Raw genomic sequence first — 23,932 nt, 5'->3', positions numbered from 1 at the left:
AGGGAACTACTTCAGACATGAAGAGGTAGATAGGGAGAGGGAGGTCTGCATTCCAGGCACTAGAAAAGGTCTGATCAACAAGAAACATAATGACAACAACAAAGTTGCAAGTACACGAGACATTTGTCTTGATCTGCCTTCCTTACAATTCCAAAACCTAGACAATGAAATGCTCCTCAGAACAGTGGGTGAATGTATTTGAAATGGAATGTTTCAGGAGGATTCTAGGAGTCTCATGAAGAGATAGGCTGTGCAATGATGCCATTAAGGAACATCTCCATCTACAGAAGGAAGTAAATTATGGGATACAGCAATGATGCTTGAGATACTTCAGCAGTGTTTATGAGAATGAATGATGGCAGACACCGAGGATAGCACCACTTGGAGGAGTGTATGAAATAAGATGAAGGGGAACCCCCCCCCCAAAAAAAAACCCACTGTATCAACAGCATAAAGGAAGCCTATGGAACCTTGGGTATAGCAATAACACAACTGCCATAAATGGGCTGCCCGTGTATGCTTAAGCTTTTCTGGGACATACATGATATTGTTGATGATGGGTATAAACTGTGGGCATAAACATGAGTACCTAGAAGACAGTATAAGAACATGGCCGTTCAAAATCAAGTTCTCTGTGGAGCCATTGACTCCCACAACCACAGGCTTCTGAACAAGTTTATAGAACCAGGTGAGTTCTTTTCTGTGGATCAGGTCTCAAATCCAATCAGAAAACAACTGATTGAACGAATAACAGCCATGTCATAATTGCACTAGTCACTATTTATTCTAGCCACTATTACAACTCACAGGATTCAGAGCTGGGTAAGAATTCTATGACTAACCCTCCCCAGGATCCTTCACAGAAACCTTTAGAATAAGAAAGTCTGAAAGAGGTCACAGATCAGTTTTAGCTTTAATTATCTTGTCCTGTGACCACTGTGCATGATGTCTTCAACAAAAGGGTATCACCAACAAGTTCTGGTGGGAAACCAAGAGAAACTACAATGTTGCTTTTGGGGGAGCGGGGGAGTCTCTTTAACTGTAAACTCATAGGGCAGAGGGGTTTTCCACAAGTGGCAGTAGAATTTTCATGGCCCAGGTCATCTAGGAAGCGCATTATTTATCCATGAAAGCCACATCTGCTTTATTTTTGGTTTTAGATTATAGTTTCAATAAAATTACAAACTAGTAGGTTTCCTCCAGATGGTTTTTTAAATGTATTATTAGAAATGGCTACATCTCTGTCTTCTACCCTCCTCTTTCTTATCCTCTTCCCCATTTCTTTTTAACCTATCCACTCAGAGTATTTCCATATCTTCTTTTTTATTAATTTCAAAATTTCCAACTTATTGAAAGTGACCAAATTACTCAAACTCTGTAATTATCTATCCTTGATACAATTTTATTTCTTCTGTACTATTTTGATTAGTTTCTTCTTTATTCATGAGCACCCAAGCACATTTTACTGAATATATATATATATATATATAGTAAGTTATTTAAGTATTCCCCTTCTTCTGAATTTCATTAAAATGCTCTATTTATAGCACAAGAAGAAATATAGATTATTCCAGTGAATTGCTTTCTGGGTGCTTGATTAATTAAAGCTGTTTTTAGAGTTTGTCCTTAGTATTAATAAAATAAGAGCATTTCTCTGATGTGAAAATTTGAAGTAAATTTGCTGACCTGCTGACCCTGCTGTAGAGTCAACTAACTAGAAGTGAGATTGGGATGAATATAAATTATCTTGGGATGTCACACCAGTGGGGAGCACAATAACACGATTATGAGGTCACTGCTCAGCTATGCTTGACAGAAACTTTTAGATGTGTGGTGAGGAGAAATGAAACATAAATCATCTCAGGAGAAGAATCTATAGCGCAGGACAAGTGAGAAAATATCGGAGAAATGAATGGCTAAGACATCTAAAAGGCAATCCATTCCTGGTCAACTAGTAGTGTTCTATATGGGGTAGGCCTATATTTTTCTACTCCTGAATGGCACACCTTTCCTTTAAACCATATTTATGGTCCACTTTCCATCTGAGTGGGCCTCTACAACAGCCATAGTGTATAACACTCAGGTTAACTCACATACCACACTCCTCACTTGCTTGCAGATGCCTGACTTCTAAGGAATTGATGAACACTCTTCAGTTGGGAATTATTTCTCTGTATAACACACAACTTTTGATAAATGGCATGCTGAAGCAGAAAATTGTGTCCACTCTTCACTTACAGAAGTGTTATCCTCTGCTTTCTTCTAGAACTTTGAGTTGAGCTTTTTGCAATTAGGTCTGTATTACACCTCATTTATTTTCATTATGGTCTCAGTGACAGTACAGGTTCAGTTTTTGTGTCTGGTTTTTTCAGTATCATTTGTTAAGAACTAACCATCTTAACGTACTATAACTTGCTGTCCACAGCATGATATAGGTTTCTCTTCTTAATGTCCTCCCTAATTTTCCTTAGCAGTGTATTATAGATCTTATCCAATGTTTTGCTGAATTCCTTTGTAAGTCATTTGTCACTGATATTATTCTAAATATTGCTATTTTCTGAAGTCCATTTTTCACATCTTTAAAAATAGTAAATTTAACATTTGATTTATTTATGTTGATCTAATATCATGTGATCTTACTAAATTTACTAATTCCTTCTACTTAATGATTCCACAGGGCCTTTCAACTTAAAGATCTTTGTAATCTACAAATTTTGTTTTTGTCTCATTTTTGTTGCCTTGTCATTTTTGTTAAAATTTTATTAATGATAGCAAGAAAATTTGATGTTTTTTTCCTTGTTATAAGAAGAAAAATTTCAATAACTATTAAATACGATATTAGCTACAAATTTTTGTCAGTAACTTCCATCAGATTGAGAAAGTTTGCATGTGTGACTGGTTTTCTTAGAGTATTTACCTTGCAAAAATGCCTCCCCTCTTCCCCAGATCTGTTCCCCTCTCTTTTGTCTTCACATCTCATTGTGTCCAACTCATGTTTCGTGTGTGTGTGTGTGTGTGTGTGTGTGTGTGTGTGTTTAGGACCATCCACTGGCTCATGAGACACATACTAGTGACTAAATGCCCAAAGAAAAATTGTTTACTGTGTTCCAGCCACCCTTGACTGCCGATAGCTCCTCAGCTAGAGATCTCACCAGCCCCTCCCTCCCCAATCCATGCTGGAATTGTAGCTTGGTTGACTTTACTTGATCATGTGCAAATAACCACAACTATTGTTGTTATGGGGTTGACCAAGAAAGAAATCTAGATTTGTAGTTTTCTTTTATAAGATAACTTTTTTATACACAGTTCTTCACAGATGTCAATGTGAGTCTATCTCTAAGCTCTGTTTCTCCAGTAATGAAGATTCACATAGAATTGGTAGGCACATACTTGTTGTGATTCCCGATCATCATTTTAATATCTGTTGCAGTGATAAAGAAATTTCATTTTGCCTCATTGGCTTGGTAGTTTTCATCTTTGATCCTTTGTCTTTATTCCTAGGATCAATAAACCAATTGATAAAATTACAAGAATATCATACTCTATCATCCTCTAACTCCTGTTCATTGACTGAAATTTCCAACTTCTGTGCTATTTAATGGTTTATTTCCATTGATTTTTTGGTTCCTATGTATGGTTATATTTTCCTATTTCTTACCATATCTAATACTTTTCTTGGAGTCAAAATTATTCAAGTTTAGAACTAGGCATATTCCCTTGAAATATGGAAGCAGATATGTGACAGACCACAGAGGCTATTTTTGTCTGACTGCCTTGGACTCTGTACAGCATGATCTCAGCATGTCTTGCTGATGGATCTCTTCACCAGTAGTATCTTGAAAAATGTGAAGGGCTTTATATATCTCACCCAGACTGCATCATGTATTCAGTGAGAGATTAATCTTAAAAATTATCTTTTCCAAAAAAAATTTATCTTTTCCCCTCTTTCTATCTCATCTTTATTAAGACCTTCAAAGGAATTTAGGTACTGGCTTTCAGTTTTGTGTCCATGTTTTCTCTCATATACTTCTTCAGGTTTCAGAGTCTATGAAAGTACAATTTGATATAGTCAGTTAGAGCTAGGCAACTCAAACCTCAACAGTACGTGCCCAGGGCTAAGAAGATGCTCCAAATGAATGGACAAAAATGTTTATTTCTGTAATTTTCAGGAGTATTCTATACCACACTTCTCCAAGAACAGGTGTTTTGATATTTTTCCTACTTCTGCACAGCATTTCAGATTTCAGACTATGCTAATACCCACAGCAATAGCCTAATGTAGCTGTTTTGGGGTGACAAACTTTGAAAACACAACCCCAGTAATTTGCACTGATGTCTGAAATATGTTTGAATCCATGAGGTGGGTACCTAGGTTAATCAAATGTATACACACAAATGAATCATAGTTTGTGCCAATTTGAGAAACAGACAAAACATCCTACTATATTTTAAGAATTCCCATAGAAAATGCATTTTGTTTGTATTTTCATGTGGTCACTACAATTGTGCTCTGAATCTAAAGCGACTGGAACACCAGTGAAATTCTCTTGTCTTCTAAATGTATTGCTGTCAGGAATAATGTCAGCTTGGATGCAGGAATCTCTTTGATATGAAATGTATACTGAAAAATAATCTGTATACTTGAACCAATTTTACTAGATAATGGAAATACACACACACACACACACACACACACAGAGCACACCTTTACCTAACCTGTAATGTGCCCTTCTAGAAAGGTGTAACTTCTACTCTGTGGCAATCTGTCAATCTTTGAGGCTGAATAACATAATTACATAATTTTCCACAAACACTTGCCAAAGAAACCACAATCTATCACTGACTTATGGTAATTAATTAAATATTCTGTCTTAGAACAAGGCTCAGTTCAAACAAAGCCTGCATCTACAAGCTGTACGCATGCTGCACATATGTGCAAGGCGTGGCTGTGAATTCTGTCACAAACCCATCACTGTGAATCTGATGTGAACCTTGCCATCTGATCTGGTGAAGACACTGAGAGGCAGGAAATGCTCTTATTCATTTCAGAATTAGAATTGTGGATGATGCAGTGTTAACAGTTTTTAGAATTTTGGCCTCAGGGCACTGTTTTATTTTATCTAGTGATAAATCTCTCTTACAGAGAATGTGACAGATTTTCATTTAAAATTTATACTTTTGTCATCATCACATATTTGAAGTACATTATTCATGGTTCTTCTTGCTAGCCTCCTTTGCTCACATAGACTGATATTCTGTATAGTACTGGAGATTCTCCAGTCTTTTCTAGTGCAGTGAGAGCTACTCTGAAAGGATAAATTGACCTTGAGCTGTCACTCAAGAAATTAATGAGATTGGTGATGTCAGAGGATAGGAGTGGACTACAGAAGCGACAATGTGCAGACAAAAGCTCAATCTTTTTTCCTTTTCTTAATGATTTTTATTGAGCTCTACATTTTTGTCTGCTCCCCTCCCTGCCTCTTCCCTCCCCTTCAACCCTTTCCCAAGGTCCCCATGCTCCCAATCTACTCAGGAGATCTTGTCTTTTTCTACTTCCCATGTAGATTAGATCTATGCATATCTCTCTTAGGGTCTTCGTTGTTGTCTAAATTCTCTGAGATTGTGAATTGTAGACTTGTTTTCTTTGCTTTATGTTTAAAAACCACTTATGAGTGAAGATATGTGATAATTGTCTTTATGAAAATTATGTTTTCTAGCTCCATCTATTTTTCTGCAAAATTCAAGATGTCATTTTTTTCTGCTGTGTAGTACTTCATTGTGTAAATGTAAAAAAATGAATCTTTAAGAAAAAATTGTGCGAGATCTTGATGCTCCCTTGCTATAGGACAGCATGATAGAATTGGGGGAAAGACTAGGAAAATAATTTCAATGAACTTTACCAAAAACGGCACAGTTCATTTAGTTCTATTCATTTGCCTTCAGATTTCCTGGTATTCCTCTTTTTAACCACTGAGTAATATTTCATTGTTCAAATAATCATATTTTCTTTATCTATTTCTCAGTTGGGGGACATGAAAGTTGTTTCCAGGTTCTGACTATTACAAGTAAAGCTTCTATGTACATAGTTGAGCAAGTGTCCTTGTGTCATGATTGGTACAATTAAGTATTCTTTGGGTATATGTTTAAGGGTGGTATAACTGAATCTTGTGGTAGGTTGTTTTCAGGTTTTCTCAGAAACCACCAAAATGATTTTCAGAGTGGTTGTACAAGTTTGCACTCTCACCAGCATTGGAGGAGTGTAGTCAGAAACTATTCATTCATTTCTCAGCCACCAAGATTCAGATAATCACACAGAAACCATATTAATTACAACATTGTTTGGCCTATTAGCTCAGGCCTCTTATTAACTAACTCTTTCATCTTATATTAACTCATGTCTATTAATCTATCTATTGTCACGAGGCTGTGGCATACTGATAAGGTTCCAGTGAGAAAGACAAACAGGTTATCTACTCCCTCACAAGTGGATTTTAGCTGTAAAATAAAGGACAACCATGCTACAATCCATAGATCCAGAGAGGCTAGACAACTAGGAGGGTTCGTGGAGGGATGTCCAGATCTCCCTGGAAAGGGGAAGTAGAAGAGCTTTCATGAATGGACTGAGGGTGAGTCTGAATGGAAACATGAACGATCAGGTTGGGGGGATAGAGAGGGAGAATACTGAAAGAGAGTACTGGAAAAGGGGGCATTGCAAGGCAGGTAAAAAAACTCATGCACGGGAATCTCCCAGAAATCTGAAAGGATGACACCAGGTTAGACCCCCTAGCAATAGCAGATACATAGCCTGATCTGACCATCTCCTCTGACCAGATTGGTGCCTAAGTCAATTGTCATCAGAGAGGCTTCACCCAGCAACTGATGGAAACAGATTCAGACCCACAGCCAAACATTAGGCAAAGCTTGGGAAATCTTGTAGAAGAAAGAGAGAAAGGATTGTAGGAGTCAGAGGAGTCAAGGACACCACAAGAAAACTCACAGAATCAACTAACCTGGGCTCATAGGTGCTCAGAGAGATGGGACGGACAACTAGGGAGACTGCATGGGACTAACATAGGCCCTGTGCATATGTTATAGTTGTTGACCTTGTTCCTCTGGTGGGAATCCTAACAGTGTGAACAGGGGCTGTCTCTGACTCTTTTGCAGGCCTTTGGGACTCTTCTCCTCATACTGGATCACCCTAAAACATGGGGAGGTGCTTAGTTTGACTGTAATTTAAATGTCATGCTTTGTTGATATTCATGAGAGACCTGCCCTTTCCTAAACAGAAAAAGTGGTATAGGACAATTCTATACTTTGTCAATTGTGTTTTAAATAAATTCTGATTGGCCATTAGCCAAGCAGTATGTATAGGTGGAACAACCAGACAGGAAGTAGAAGCATGGAAAGGGGAATAGGAGAATGCTGGGAAGAAGGAAGCCCATTCCTCCCCAATCCTGCCCAGACTATGGAAGAAGCAGGATGTGACCTGCCTCACTGAAAAAGGTACTGAGCCATGTCGCTAACATAGATAAGAATAATGGGTTAATATAAGTTTAAGAGCTAACAAGAAGCCTGAGCCAACCCATTTATAACTTATGTACACCTCTGTGTAATTTCTTTAAGGACTTACTGGCTGCGGGAACTGGGCAGGACAGAAACCCCGACAAGCAGGCCCTAATGTTACAAAAGAGGAGGAGTGGATTGAGGTATGGGAATTGAACGGGTTGGGGGGAAGGATGGTGAAGAGAGGAGGGAGGGGAAACTGTAGTTGGGATGTAAAATAAATTGTTCATTTGTTTGTTTGTTTTTAAAATGCACAGAATTTTTGAGTGAAAGGCAATTGTTTATGGATTAGGATATTTTGCGGTGAAGTAATGGACAGAACTTTTCTATGTTCCTCAAATACGTAAGTGATAATGAAAGACAGTGAGTGGCATGGCTGTTCAGGGACACAGGAGAGACTTGTCCTATGCAGATAATGGAGATGAGATACACACTCAAGGAGGAGACCACCTGTGTCCTCCACACCTATAGCTTCTTAGACAACTTGGACTAGCCTTATTTTGGAAGGTGGTATATTGACAATACATTATGATTAGATTGCACAGATCTGTAAAGTGATTATATGGCATTAGCACTTTCAATGCTGGCAAGAAACTGGTTGAAAAATGGGTGTCTTTTCTAGAAGAGTACGGTGTGGAGTCCTGTGAAACATTTAGAAGTGAACGGAAAGAGCAGAGACACATGGAGTGTTTCATTTACCTTGCGTTCAGAGGGATTAGTCTATGAGGCAGTACTGCATTTGTAATAAAGTAGTATCCACAAGACTACACACATTATGACCAGATATGGTGTCCCCCAAAGACATGGCTGGATCGTCACTGCTCCACTCTGTTTGAGCAGTTTACACAGGTACAAAAAGAGCCAGACTTGCCTTTTCTCCCTTTGTAGTTCAAAAACAAAAATACAAAGTAGTGAGTTTTCAGTGAGTCCGGTTTTATCCCATGCTTTTTCAGATCCAGTCCAGCTGGCCTTGGTGAGTTCCCGATAGAACATTCCCATTGTCTCAGTGTGTGGGTGCACCCCTCGCGGTCCTGAGTTCCTTGCTCGTGCTCTCTCTCCTTCTGCTCCTGATTTGGACCTTGAGATTTCTGTCTGGTGCTCCAATGTGGGTCTCTGTCTCTGTCTCCTTTCTTCGACTGATGATCCTACTGCACGTACTGGCTTTGGGGGAGCCTAGGCAGTTTGGATGCTCACCTTACTAGACCTGGATGGAGGTGGGTAGTCCTTGGACTTCCCACAGGGCAGGGAACCCTGATTGCTCTTCGGGCTGACGAGGGAGGGGGACTTAATTGGGGGAGGGGGAGGGAAATGGGAGGCAGTGGTGGGGAGGAGGCAGAAATCCTTAATAAATAAATAAATATTTTATTTAAATAAAACAAAGTAGTGGGTTTTTAATATGGAATTTTTATTTGGGGGTATTTTTATTATACCTTGAGAAGAGAGAGGGGAAAGGAATCAAGAACAGCGATGGGAGTCTAGGAGTCATAGAAACTGGTTCTCTTCTTCCACTCTGTGGATCTTGGGGAACAAACTCAGGATGTTAGGATTGGTGGAAAGTGCCTTTACCCAGTGAGACCTCTCATTGGACAGACATTCTCATTTTCTGTATACACATATTTAAGTTTTGTTCTTATATGCCTCCCTGGCTATACCCAATTCCTCCCCTTTGGAAAGTCTCTCTGCTTTCATGACATGTAGACCTACTACCTCCTCTTATTCTCTCCCTCACATAAATACCTTTATAATTTCAAGTAATAATGTGTATGTGTTCATGTATGTATAAATTTAAAACTAGATCTGTATATGAAGGAAGATAGAATATTTGTCTTTATGAATCTGGAATATTTCACTTAATAAGCAAGTCTATGGAATAGCAACTTCAAAGATTTTAGTTACAACACAAAGAATGGTATATACAGTCGTGTGATATTGTATTTTGAATTTCTGTACTGATTTTCCAGGGGCTGCGTAACTTTGCATTCCTATCAACTCTGAATAATGTTTCCTCTTTTTCTACATCCTCACCAGCATTTTTCTTCTTTATAACAACCATTTTTATTCCTATGGGATGGAATTTCAATTTAATTTTAATTTGGATTTATTTGAAGGATGTTTAACACTTTTTCAAATATTGTAAGCTACTTCTGTTTATTCCTTTGATAGTTGTCTATTCAATAATTTTTTATTCATTGTGTGGATGACCTTAAAGTGTTACCAATATTTCCCACTAAATCTTCCAGGTGTCAGGTTTTATATTAAAGTATTTTTCTCTTTAAAATTTAGTTTTGAGAAGAGAAGAGATATGGATATCATTTTACTCTATGTGTGGATTTTCCAACATCATTTAGAAATATGTTAATGTATTATTTGATACACTCATGCATAAACAAACACAAATACACTGTAGTTGCATAATATTTACCTCCTCAGCACTCCTCCAACTAACTCCCTTCCATGTTGCTTTCCCAGCTTCGTGTCCTATCTTTATTTTTTTTATCTTTCCTTTATATGTTGTTTATAACCTACTGAATAACCTACTAATAAGTGCTGCTCATATACTCATGGATGTGGAATCACCCCCAGGAGCATCATTCAACCAGGGTACACATCCCTAAAGAAAAACAACTTTCTCACCCTGTCCTGGCCCAGAAACCAAATACAGGTAGTTATTCAGTAAAGGGAAAAGATTAATGATCCCCTCCTTTGTCTGTGCTAGAATGCTGAATGTCATAACCTTGTATAGGTCTTCTGCAGGTAACCACAGTTTCCATGAGTTTATGAACAGAAGAACCCAGTCATGTCCTGAAGACACTGTTTAACCCCAGTCCTTTTCAAACTCTTCTTACAATCATCCTGCCCCCCTTCTGAAACATCCCTGAGTGCTGGCTAGGAAGAGAGGTGACACAGATGTTCTATTTATGGCTGAGCACTACGTAGACACTTGCTCTCCACACACTGACCAGTTGTGAGTCTCGGTATTAACCATGCCCATTATACAAAGACACTTCTCTTAGGAAGCCCAAGAGCCGCACTAATCTATGTATGTAGAGATCATGTTTTAGAAGGCACTTTGATACTATACCCGTTAAGCTGCACTAATCTATGTATGTAGAGATCATGTTTTAGAAGGCACTTGGATACTATACCCGTTAAGCAAAACAAAACTAGTTTCTCCTTCAGAGGCTAGCCATGATTCCTGGCCAGATTTGTAGTAACATGCATGAACTTTCTTCTGTAGAATGGACTTTGAAACTGATCAGAAAATGGTGAATTGTTTCTCCCAATATCCTTTGTTGAAGAGGTTGTCTTTTTTCAAAAGTGTGTTTTTGAAGCATTTTTAAAAGATTGGTGGCTATAGCTGAGTGACTTTATTTCTGAGTTCTCAATTCTATTACACAAGACTATTGTGTTTTTGCTAGCATACTGTTCATTACTAAAATGGTGGAATGCTGCCTACAGAAAGTGTGATATTTGGTGACGTTATTATTGTTGCCATGAATACTGGATGAAAGTAGAAAGACTCTGCAGGATGAGAAAAGCACAAAGCAGACAAAAGAGAAGGAAAATGAGAGCTGGAAAGGCGGTCAGCCTCATCTCACCCAAAAAGAGCTATTTCAGAATTGTCAGCCTATCACTCCTAGACTGTGAAATGCCTACTTACATGAAATCTCCTGTGATTGACACTGGTTGCAGTTAATTTCTGCTGCTTCCTTCCCACCCAGAGGAGCACCTGCTTCCTGAGTTGGCTCCAGAGAGGGTTTGTGCACTGAGGGGAAGGCACATTTCAGTGCTGTGGACAGACTGCTGGCACAGAGGTACCGTGCTGAGTCTCCTGCTTCAGAGGATGGGATTTCCAGGCTGCAAGGTGAGTTCGAAGGACACTCAGCTGAGAATCGATTTTTGACCATGTCTATTTGTTGAAGAATTTCTTGATTCTGAAAGCTAATCAAGAATGTAAACTCACTGTTGTAATTCTGTTTATACCAGAACACAACAGGATGCCCCTTTTCAGGGCTACACTCATCTTTGCTTTCTGTTCTTTCCCTTTGACCAGATATCTTGGAGTCTGGATGACTTTGGCATTCAGAAGGCCTAAAAGAGAAGGAAACAAAAGATGTGAACACAGCCCAGAAAGGACCTTGACAAGGAAAACTACTTGTATCTGGGTTGACAATTACAAGACAAGGTTTGTTCTTTTGTGCTCATAACTCACCTGCTCCCAGGAGACAAAGGGCTGTGTAGCAGAGGAGCCTTGTAGCCATGGTGGCTTAGAGGGAGGAAAGGGGTGAGGTTTTCTCATTCTTCAGCAGCAGCCTTCTTGTGACGTGACCCCTGTAGGCTCATAATTGTCATGTTCCTAATTCACGTTACTTCCCAATGTCGTTCATGGTACTTGAGGAAATCTTTTACCTTAAGACTGCAGGCAGACTAGGTGATATTTTTTATGTTTAAATTTATTTTCTAGGTCTAAGGCTGTATTACTTTAGTGGGAAAGTGCTTGCCTTGAATGTATGACTCAACACTGCCAGTAGACTACACAGTAATTTTGAATAGACATCTAGTGTTAAATGGAGAAATATATATAACAAAAAATTAAGAAATACATAAGACATGGCAGTACACCATGTCTCCATAGCCACAACTCCGGGAATATAATAATATAGAGTGATTATAAAAGTAGGTGGTCAACTCTACAAAATTTTTGGTATATATATTTCTATTGTTGTCCAAAGATTGACAGAAAATTGGCTTTATTTCTGGAAGAAGTGGCTATGGAAAGCCAGGTAACAGGACACAGATACATGAAGTGCTTTTCTCACTGTGAATCTAAGGGGAAAATAAAAGTGAAGGGGTTGCATCCAAAATAAAATCCCTTCCATGTGGCTTTGAACACAAACAGATGTGACCAGAGTTGCGTATTCCCCTTGAAGTCCCCCGTGAGATCCTCACAACTTGATTCTGCCTTTAGAAATTAAAATCCAAGCTGAGAAAGACTGAGGCTGATCTTTATCAGGCTGGTGAAATGATACCTGAAGAATCTGTAATCTTTAGCCAGCATCTTATCCCTGCTGTGAGTACTGCAGGAAAGGAGAGAGATGCTGGGCAAGGCACAAAGAGAACACATTGCAGACCATAGAAGAAAAGGAAATATGTGATGCGGAAAGCAACCTTCCCACATCTGGTTCGGGCTGTTTCAAAGCTATCAGCTTGCCGGCCCTTGACTTCTGAACACACTCTGGCTTTTTGAGAATCAGGCTGTAGCTCACACTGGCTCCTGTTAATTTCTGTTACTCATTTTTAACTCACATCATCACCTGATTCCTGGGTTAGGTCTGTGACTGGTTTGTGTGATAAGTAAAATGCATACTTTAGCACTGTAGACAGACTGCTGCCTCAGGCCTACAGGACCAAATCTCTAGTGTCTGAGGGCTGGATCTCCAGTCTGCAGTCTGCAGGGTGAGTTTGAGGGACATTCTGTGGAGAATCACTCCTTGAAAAGTCTGTTTGATTCTGAAACTGAACAACAATTTTAATTGTTTTTTTCTGTTGATACCAATGAACAAATCGTGTTCTTTTCTAGGGTTGCACCTCATCTTTTTTTCTGTCCTGTCCCTTTGACCAGATGGCTTGAAGTCTGAGTAATGTCAGCATCAAATGAACCCGGAAAGGAGGAAACAGAAGTGGCGAATACAGGAGGGATGCTGACAAAAAGAGATTGGTTCTAGGATTGCAATTTCAAGACAAGGATGGTCCTTCTGTGTTCAGGACCTACCTACCTGCTTCAAGGAGATGAACTGCTAAATAGTAAAGGAGTTTAAAATCCATGGCAACCTATAGTTAGGAAAACAGTGAGGTGCTTTCTCTCTTCAGCAGCAGCCTTCCTGCAACATGATCCCCTTGCAAACTCGTGATTGTCTCATTATTTGTTGAACTCCCTCATGCTGTCAATAGAATAGCTTTTACATGACGTCATCAAATTGACTGGGTGATAGTTTATACATTTAAATATATTTTATGTTGACCTCATAAAAATGCAGACAATATATAAAATATTATAAAACACATAACAAAATAAACACTTTGTAACAGTACCATCAGCAGTGACTTGGTCATAGTCCCCCTCCTGTCTCATCTGTCTCTGTCTCTGTCTCTGTCTCTGTCTCTCTCTCTCTCTCTCTCTCTCTCTAGATGTATATGTGTAAGATTTTCTATTTAGCCCAAGTTAGGCTCAAACTTCTCATCTTCTATCCTTACTTAGCATTCTAACTCTTTCAAGTTATTTTTAAAACTACATATTTGATTTTATTTACTATTACTTAAGTTCCCATCTGTGTTTTATAATCAAATGATGTCTTTAGAAAAAGTGAGAGTCTGAAATGTCATGATGTCCTAACACTGCTAGACTGTCTCTACCAAGATCACAGGAGAATGTCGTAAGATAGAAAGGAAAACGGGGAAGTCTAACACAATTTAGTGAAATTTTAGAATTTTAGAAGAGCCCTCCAGAGATTAGGTCAATAACAATAATAACGTAAATACACATCTCCATTTCTTAAAAACCATGATTCTGAGTTGAGGGAATGCACATTTCAGCACTGTGGGCAGACCGCTGCAGAAGTACAGTGCTGAATCTTCTGCCTCTGAGGTTTTGATTTCCAGGGTGAAGGATGAGTTTAAGGGACGCTCAGCTCAGAATCTTCCTTTGACCAAGTCTAACTGCTCAAAACTGTGTTGATTAGCATAGTAAATCAAAAAATTTAACTCTTCATTCTGCCTTTGTTAGTACAATAAACAGCAGGGGGTTTTGTTTTTTGTTTATTTTATTTTTGCAGGACTGCATCTCATCTTTGACCTTTGTCCTTTCCCTTGGATCAGATGTGTTGCAGTCTGGACAATACTGACATCTAAAGAGCCTGGAAGAGAAAGAAATGGGAAATGGAAATATAGCCTGGTACAGATGTTGACAAAGATAGAGAATTGGATCTGGGACTGAAAACTTCAGTACCAGGAAGTTTCTTTAAGTTTAGGTATTACCTGTCCCCAGAAGACAAAAAGATACACAGCAAAGGGATCATACACCCTGGCCATACTGGAGCAGTGAAGGAATTAAATACATTCAGTTTTGTCACCAACCTTAATGACATGTTTCCTTGGCAGACTCAACAGTTATGTTACTGTTTTATGTTATCTTCAAAATGTTCATGGTAACAGAAAAAGAAAGTTCCCTACACAGTGACTATACTTTGTTGATGGTTCATCCATAGAAAAATATTTTATAATTGTTTTCCTAACATAAACAGTATAGCCATATTTTGAGACATCCCAGAAGCAACAAATCTTCGTTTTAAAAATGCTATATAATTGTTGTGTAATACTTACACTAATATTTTCTTGTAATTTCTTCTTACCCATTTGGGTTTTTGTTTTGTTTTTGTTTTTGTTGTTGTTGTTTTGATAGGGTTTCTCTGCAGCATTGGAGCCTTTCCTGGAATTAGCTTTTGTAGACCTGGCTGGCCTCGAACTGACAGAAATCTGCCTGCTTCTGCCTCCCAAGTGCTGGGATTAAAGGCATGTACTGCCACTGCCCATTTGTTTTTTTTTTCTTTTTAAAGAATATTTTAAATTTATACTTTGAAAGATTCATGCTTGAGGACAATGTGTCTTTCCCCTTTTACTTTCAACACTCTCCCAGGAACTACCGACACATATTCCTCCCAATTTCATCAATTAATTGATTATGATCCCCTGAGATCAGTTAGTGAGATCCCTACATTAGTGGACATGAATTCATCTAACAGGGTCTGAATACCCTTTTAATGGCAACCCACCAAAGGAAATGACTTTCCCTCCCCAGGAAGTCACAAAGTCACAACTCTCTCTCTCTCTGTCTCTCCTATCTCTCTCTCTCTCTCTCTCTCTCTCTCTCTCTCTCTCTTGCTCTCACTCTCTCTCTTTCTTCCTCTCCCCCACTAACATATCTCTAATCTTTAACTATCTCCCCTTCTTACATCATTTTCTTTATTATTTCTTTTTTTTCTTTTTTTTAACATACCAATCCCAGTTACCCCTTTCTCCCCTCTTGCTCCCTACACCTTCTCCTCTTCCCACCCCTCCATTTGTTCCTCAGAGAGTGTAAGGCCTCCCATAGGGCATCAAGGAATTCTGTCACATCACTGAGGCAAGACCAAAGCCCTCCTCCTTGTGTCTAGGATGAACAAGGTTTCTCTTCATAAAAAATGGACTCCAAAAAGGCAGATCATTCATTAGGGATTTCTCCTGGTCCCACTACTGGTGGCCGCACAATTCATCATTGTTCCATGATGTTTCTTTTTGTTCAATATGTTTCTTTATCATAATACTGGTGACATCTTGGGACAGAGCATAGCATTGTGGAATATCTAGAACCTACTGTCACTGCTAGACTGGCTTAATCCAGACAGTGGAGAGTGTCAGGCATGGGGAATAGCTTGTGTACCTTTATGTGGAACTGCAGATAATGGGTGATTTTTGTAGAGTATTTTGTAAATATTCAGTTATGTAAAGTGAAACACACATGTTGCGATAGCTCATGTCTCTACCTTATGCTTCCATCCATACTACGTCATTAAGAGATTATAACATTCCATTGTTATATATATATATGTGTGTGTGTGTATATATATATATATATATATATATATATATATATATTTCATTGTTCTGTTCAAGAATGTCTGTGCTGACAGGAGATTAAAGTAAAATTGGTTTATTTCCTGGAATAAGCAGATATGGAGGGAATACTATGTGTGATTTAAAAGAAAGAGACAGAATAAGCAAACAAAAACATGAGGTGTTTCACTTACTTGAGCTCAGAGGGAAACGCTGAGAAGCAGAATTTCATTCATGGTAGAGTAACGTTGATGTGATTTTAAGTACATGTTCACGTGACTTAGATTTGGAGATCACTGAGAAAGTTATGGCTGGATTATAATGTAGCATTTGTGTTCTTAGGATATTAAGCCAAACTTAGAAAGAGTCAAGCTTACTTTAGAAATAAAAGAAAATTAACATGCAAATCAATGTTTTAGTATGACTTTTTCATTTTCATATATGCCTTAATCATTAAACGCATTTGAAAAGTACCCTGGCATTTTCTTTCCCTCGTTTTCTCACTGTCTCCCCCTCCCAAAGTCCCCCTCTCATTTTCCTGTTGCACACACTCCAGTACCTTCCCATGCTTTCTTCTACCCTTTAGGTTCTTTCCTCCACTCTCACAGCCCCTTTAGTGCTTTCCTGCCATATAGATACTTTAATCCTAGATTCACATACGAGAGAATACATATTTTTCTCCTTTCAAGTTAAAACATGGTATTTGGCATTTTCATTCTGAACTTGGATAATTTTTCTTTTTATACTGATTTCTTCTTTGCAATTTCCATTCTTTTTTCCAGAATAATAAAATTCTACTGTACATATCATATATATATATATATATATATATATATATATATATATTCTCTCCGCTTATCTGAGCTTTGGCCATATTCTATATTATGCCATTGTAAATAGTGAAGTAAAAAATAAGGGCGCACAAACATCTCTCTGGTATGCTGGTGTAAATCCAGGGCGTTTTCCCACATAGTATATGGTCGAAATGATTCAGGATACTTTTGTTTTCAATTTTGGGGTTTCTCCATACCAATTCTTCTATGGCTGTATCAGTTTGCACTCCCATAAGTTACATGAAATGATTCTTCTTCCATGTTCTAACCAACAGTTGTCTGCTGCCATCTGTCTTCTTCACCATAGCCTCTGATAACATCTCAATGTGTTTTTAATTTGCATTTCCCTGTTGGCTAAGAGTGTTGAATGCTTATATTTACATTAACCATTTGTATCTATTCTTTGGAGAATGTATATTTAATTTTTTATTCATTTGTTGACTGGACAATTTAGGTGAGGCAAAGTTTAACCTTTGAAACTTTTCATAGATTATAGATAAAAATCTCCTTCAGATACACAGAAGAGAGGATTTTCTTCATTTACATAGGCTATCTCTTTACTCTAGAGATTATTTGCTTTTCTGTGAGAAAATTTAAATTACATGACATTCATGGGATTATTTCCTGTGCTGTTAGAATCCTTTTCAGACAGCCTGGTCTACAAGAGCTAGTTCCAGGTTCCAGGACAGGCTCCAAAACCACAGAGAAACCCTGTCTTGAAAAACCAAAAAAAAAAAAAAAAAAGAATCCTTTTCAGAAAGGCTGTCCCTGTGTTTGTATCTTGAAGTATTTTACTTCTTTTTTCCTCTAGTATCTTACATTGAGATCTTAAATTAATTTTGAATTAATTTTTAGCAGAGATATGTAACTTGTTGCATTCTTCTATACGTGGTATTCAGTTTTCTAAGCATTATTTATTTAAAAGGTTATCTCTTTTTCTGTTTATAATTATCATGTCTTTTTCAAAGATTCAGAGGTTTTAAATGGATGAATTTATTTCTGGATGCTCTATTCAATTCATTAGTCTCCATGACTCTTTTTGCAGCCAACCTGATATTTATCAGCATGGCAGCGCAATATGTGGCTTATTTGCAATCTTGATGACCATTCTATCATCAATATCAGTAGTGGATTGTTGGACAATTGCCTGTATTCTCTAAATTTTGTTTTCAATAAACACTGATTGGTCAGTAGCCAGGCAGGAAGTATAGGTGAGACAACTAGAAAGGAAGTAGAGGTGGGTCAGGGAGAACAGGAGAATTCTGGGAGAAAGAAAGTTCCTTCCAAAGTCCTAGCCCAGACACAGAAAAAGCAAGATGTGACTGCCTCACTGAAAAAGGTACTGAGCCATGTGGCTAACACAGATAAGAATGATAGGCTAATATACATTTTAAGAGTTAATGAGAAGCATGAACTAATGGGTTAATCAGTTTATAGTTAATGTAGACCTCTGTGTGATTTCTTTGGGACTTAACGACTGTGGGAACTGTAGGGCAGAAACCCTGACAACAGTGGATTAAGGGAAAATGTTTATAGATCAAAAGATAAAAGGTAAGGGACACAGAGGAGGAGAAAATTGTGATATGAAAACAACTATCTTAGACCAGATTCTGGGCATGGGAGAACTTTTTCAGAATTCTCAGCCTATCAGTCTTTGACTTCTAAGACGTGGGAGAGACAAAGTTCTCAGCTGCTTCCATTTACTCCAGTTAATTTCTGTTATTCCTTCCAATCATGAGTCTCACCTGCTTCCTGAGTGGGCTCCACACAGGGTTTGTGTGCCAAGGAGAATGCACATTTCATCTCTCTGGACTGAATGCTGGCACAGAATACAGTGCAGTGTCTCTTGCTTCTGAGGACTGTGTTTGCAAACTGGAGGGTGAGTTTGGGGAACATTGAGCTAACAATAACTCACTGAACATGTCTATTTGTCGATGAACTCCTTGATTCTGTAAGTACACCAAAAACTGAAATTCTTTGTTCTAGTCCTGCTGATATCAGAAAACACTAATATGTCCTTTTTCATCTTCTCTCTCTGTTATTTCCTCCTGACCAAATGACTTGGAATTTGTATAACTTTGACATCAAAGCAACCTGGAAGAGAAGAAAACAGTAGATGAAATGCAGACCAAAAAGAATATGAGCAAAAATAGTTTTGAATGTGTAGTTAGCAATCTCAGAACAAGAACTGTCCTTTTATCCTGATGACTCACCTGCTCCTAGAAGACAGTGGACTGTGCAACAGTGGAGCCTTGAAGTGAGGATGCCTTTGAGCTAAGGAAAGGATGAGGGTCTCACACCTCATCTGCAGCTTTCCTGTGATGTGCACCCCATTATCAAATATGGCTGCATACCATATACTTCACAAAAGATTTTAAGTTGACTTTTAAAATGTACAATAATCCATATTTTTATTTATATTAAGAATTTTTTAATTCAATCTTTTCTCATTTTACATAGCTATCCCTATTCCCCACTTCCTCCTCTCCTGTTTCCTCCACCTTTGCCCCCACATCACTTCTTCCATTCACTCCTCAGAAAGGGTGAGGCTTCCCATGGCGAGTCAACAAAGTCTGTCAATCACTTTGAGGCAAGACCAAGGCTTTCTCCCCTGTATCTAGGCTGAGCAAGATTGCACTGTCAATGCCTGCACAGACTGTCCACATCCCCAAACTGTCCCCTCATTCAGTGGGTTTAATTTGGTCCTATGCAGGTTCACCTGCTGTCAAAATAAAGCACTCTACTGCTAGCAATGTCATCTTTAGAAATACTGTTTTCTCCCCCTCCCCTGCCATGCCAGACTTTAAATTGGGATGCTCTGTCCTCCACATGCCCATTGCAGGGATTACAGCCAGTGGACACCACATTTCATGCTTTTTCATTAATTTGTGTCTTTTTTTCTATTAAAAATGTTATTTATTGCTTCCTAAGTTGCCATCTGCATTTTATGATAAAATCAATGATGTCTTCGAAAAGGGCAAAAGGCTGCTATATCTTAATATAGAGGCACTGCAAACTGCCTTGATCTAGATAATAAGATAACTTCATGAGGGGATAGGAGGCTAAAGGGGGACTCTGGTGTATTCTAAAATGAGATTTTAGATTATACAGTAATTTTCAAGCACTCTCTGGTGCCATGTCAATAAATAAAACAAAATAAAATAAAGTTTCCTCCAAGTATCAAAAATCATGATTCTGGGAATATAATAATATGATTATTAAGGCACATGATAACCATGTATAAAATGCTCTATATGAGTGCTTTCAGTGCTGGCAGAAGACAGGGGGAAACTTGCTTTCTTTTCCAAAAGAGGACGCAGACTGTTGTGATCATTAGAAGAGGGAGACTGCACACTCACAGAAGCAGGGCTTTGCTTACTTGACACTTAGCAGCAAAATTGAGTGCCGGAACTGCATACGTAATACACTAACATTTGAATGACTTGCGTACAGACAGATGTGCTAGAGCAGAGTTCTCCTCAAGAAGACGGTGACTGCACCATCAATACATGTTTCTTTCTCTTGAGATTTAAACCCAAATTCAGGAGCTAGCGAGATGTAGAACAGCTAAGGGCATCTGGCTCCAGGAGAGGCCAAGAATTTAGAACCCAGCATTCATATCAGATGACTCATATCTATAGCTCAAGCTCCGGGAGTAATGATCATGTCTTCTGGGTTCCATGGGCATCTGCACTCAAATATGTATACATATGTATTTGTGCATACATGCACATATATACACACAAATATTTTAAGCTAAACCTCAAATAAAAATTCAAAAACATAATACAAAGCAAAATCAATAGGATAGAAGGATGCCAAGAGTAGTTCTGATCTTCAGTGACTATCTAGTTCCAGCCATGGGCATGATGTGAAAGGGAAGTGATGACAGGTAAGGTCAGACAAGCATGAGACTGGAAAGGGAGGCGAGAATGTGATAGGAAGGACAGGTATCTAAGACCTGGCCTAGGGGTCTATTTCAGAGATGTCATAGCTTATTGCTCCTCTTCCTCTAAACACCCTCCAATCTTGTGTGAAATCTGCTGTGGCTGATGCCATGTCTGATAAACTTCTGCTACTTTCTTCCAGAGTCTGGCATCACCTGCTTCCTGAGGTCTGTCCACAATAGGGTTTGTGCGCTGAGGGGAACGCACATTGCAGTGCTGTGTACTGACTGCTGGCACAGAAGTACAACCCTGAGTCTCCTGCCTCAGAGGACTGGATTTCCAGGCTGCAGGGTGAGTTTGAGGGACACTTAGCAGAGAATCGCTTCTTGGCCATGTCTGTTTGTTCAATAATTTCTTCATTCCGGAAGTTAATCAAAAGTTTAAATTCTTTTTGGCTCTGATGATACCAGTAAAAGGCAGTATGCCCTTTTTCAGGGAAACAATCCATATTTGCTTTCTTTCCTTTCTCTTTGACCAGATGTCTAGGAATCTGTATTACTTTAGCATCAAAAGAGCCTGGAAGAGGAGGAGACAGAAAATGAGACCAGCTTGACCCTGACAAGGTAAAAGATTCACATCTGTAATCTGGAGTGTGAAGACAAGACCTTTTTTTCCTCAGTACTCACCTGCCCCAAGGAGACAAAGTGCTAGACAGCAGAGCAGCCTTGCACTCATGGCCACACCAGGGAAAGCAGAGCGTGCATGCACTGTTTTCATGTTCCGCCCTCAGCCTTCCTGTGACGTGATCCTCTGCAGACTCCAATGTGTTTCTGCCTCATGCTACCACTGAGGATGTTCTCAGTATCAGAAGAAAAAGATTTTCCTCACCTTCATAAATATAACTCATTGACTAATCATGCAGAACAGTTTATGTGTATTTTACTAACATAAACACTGCATTCCCAGTTAGTGAAGTCATGAAATTATAGGACTGTTGGAATTGAAATATACTACAGCTATGTTTGTGTTTTATTCTTTCACAATATTATTACATATATAATCATTACATGTATATATGTATTTTTATGTATGTGTGAATATATATATATATATGTATTGCTTTAATCATATTCTTACCATTGTCTCCACTTGCCTTCCCTTCCCAATGAACCACTTTTTCTTCCCAAGTCTCCCTTCTATTTTCTTAATTCATAAGTGATTCTCTCTCTCAGCCACCCCATTATTGTGATTACAGGCTCAAACCACCAGAACAGTTCCTTCCTGTTCTCATCTCTACATATATTAATGTACTAAAATCTCTTCCATTAGTTTTTTTCCTATTAAACTATTGACGTTATTTATTTTTTTAAGTCTCCGTTTGCATCTTTATCATAAAATTGATGATGTCTTGAGATAGAGCAAGAGGGATAGTGAAACTACCATCACTGCTAGAAGGGGCTTGTTCTGGTCACTAGATAAAGCCAGTGTAAGAGATATGAGAGAAAGACTTATGTGCTTCATTATGGGATTAAAACATACATCAATTGCAAATATTCTTGAGGTTCCAACACTCGTATGCCAGGACGTGTAATACTATAAAGTTATTATAATTGTCTATGATGTACATAACGTATAAGAGTTTCAATCCTGGAAGGAAGCTATGAGTGGTTTATTTCGTTTCTGGGAAAAAAAGTAGATTTTGAATATTTTCTTTCATTTTGAAGGGGCAGAGTAGATGAGCGTAAAGAAACATGAAGTGTTTTATTCAAGTTGAGCTCAAAGTAAATACAAGCAGTAACATTGTATTATTTAATCTTAAGATACTCCATGTGTGGACAGAGTTCAATGCTCAGTAAGAAAACCATGACTATTTCATTACAAAGCCATTTTCTCTTAAAATTTTAAATATGGGCTCAGAAGTAACTAGACTTCTCAGTGTGGCCAAATGATGCCAGCCAACCTTATCATCTTGGTAATCTCTTGGTAATCACCCAAGACTCCCCATGAAGACCACATGAAGGGAAAAGTGTGGTGTGCAGGGTCAGAACAGCAAAACAGACAAAGCGATGAGAGAAACACATGAAGAGTAGACATCCCTGGTTTTGAACTGTGGCTTCTAAACGTTCTTCATTCTTTATGAAGTCTGCTGTGGTTACACTGGCTCCAGCTCATTTCTCTCACTTCCTTTCAACCCAGAACATCACCTGCTTCTTAAGTTGGCTCCATTTTGGGTTTGTGAACTGAGGGGAAGGCACATTTCAGTGCTGTGGACTGACTGCTGGCACAGAGGTACAGTGCTGAGTCTCGTGACTCTGAACTTTTGATTTCCAGGCTGCACTCTGAATCTGAGCCAAACTCAACCGAGAATCGCTCTTTGACCATGTCTATTTGATCAAGAGGCTGTTTATTCTGAAAGTAAATCAGGAACGTTAACTCTTTGTCCTGTTTCTGTTGGTACCAGTAAACAGCAGTGTGTCCCTTTTCAGGGCTACACTTCATCGTTGCTTTCTGTCCTTTCATTTTGATCAGATGTCTTGGAGTCTGAGTAACAGCTGCATCACCAAAGCCTAGAAGAAAATAAAACAGAAAATATGAACATTGGCCAGGACCAACTCTGAGAAGGAAAATTATTTGGGTTTATTGCTGGTGAAATGTAAACAAGAGTTTATCCTATGAGCTTAGGTCTCACCTGCCTGAAGGAGGCCCAGTGCTGCACAGCAGATGAACCATGCACCCATGGCCACACTGGAGCAGCAAAGAATGTGGTGTTTGCATGCTTCATCAATAACCTTCCTGTGACGTCAGTCATTGGTAGACGCAGTCATTATGTTACTGTTTTGTGTTATCACCACATGTTCTCAGAAGAGCATTTCTGTAATGAGGAAATATAATTCCTTAAAGTTTCATTCATTAAAAAAATTTTATATCCATTTTGTTGTCATAATAGCACATCTGTATTTTAAGAAGATATAAAATAAACTATCAAATGTAAAATACTAT

The 23,932-nt window shown here is 38.5% G+C and overlaps 1 gene segment (V, D, J or C); it reads right to left on the bottom strand.

The window, feature by feature from the left end:
- The window catches only part of LOC121435425, a 289,312-nt gene extending 267,645 nt beyond the window's left edge, over positions 1–21,667 (bottom strand). The window contains 1 exon segment of the C gene segment in view: positions 21,619–21,667. Within this exon segment, the coding sequence occupies positions 21,619–21,667 (49 nt within the window).
- Positions 21,668–23,932: the final 2,265 nt, after the last annotated feature.

The sequence above is a fragment of the Microtus oregoni genome, unplaced genomic scaffold (genome assembly GCF_018167655.1).
Source record: "Microtus oregoni isolate MIOR12 unplaced genomic scaffold, Mior012 000046F_ref0000063, whole genome shotgun sequence".
NCBI classification, from domain to species: domain Eukaryota; kingdom Metazoa; phylum Chordata; class Mammalia; order Rodentia; family Cricetidae; genus Microtus; species Microtus oregoni.
This window is presented reverse-complemented; position numbering and strand designations above follow the sequence as displayed.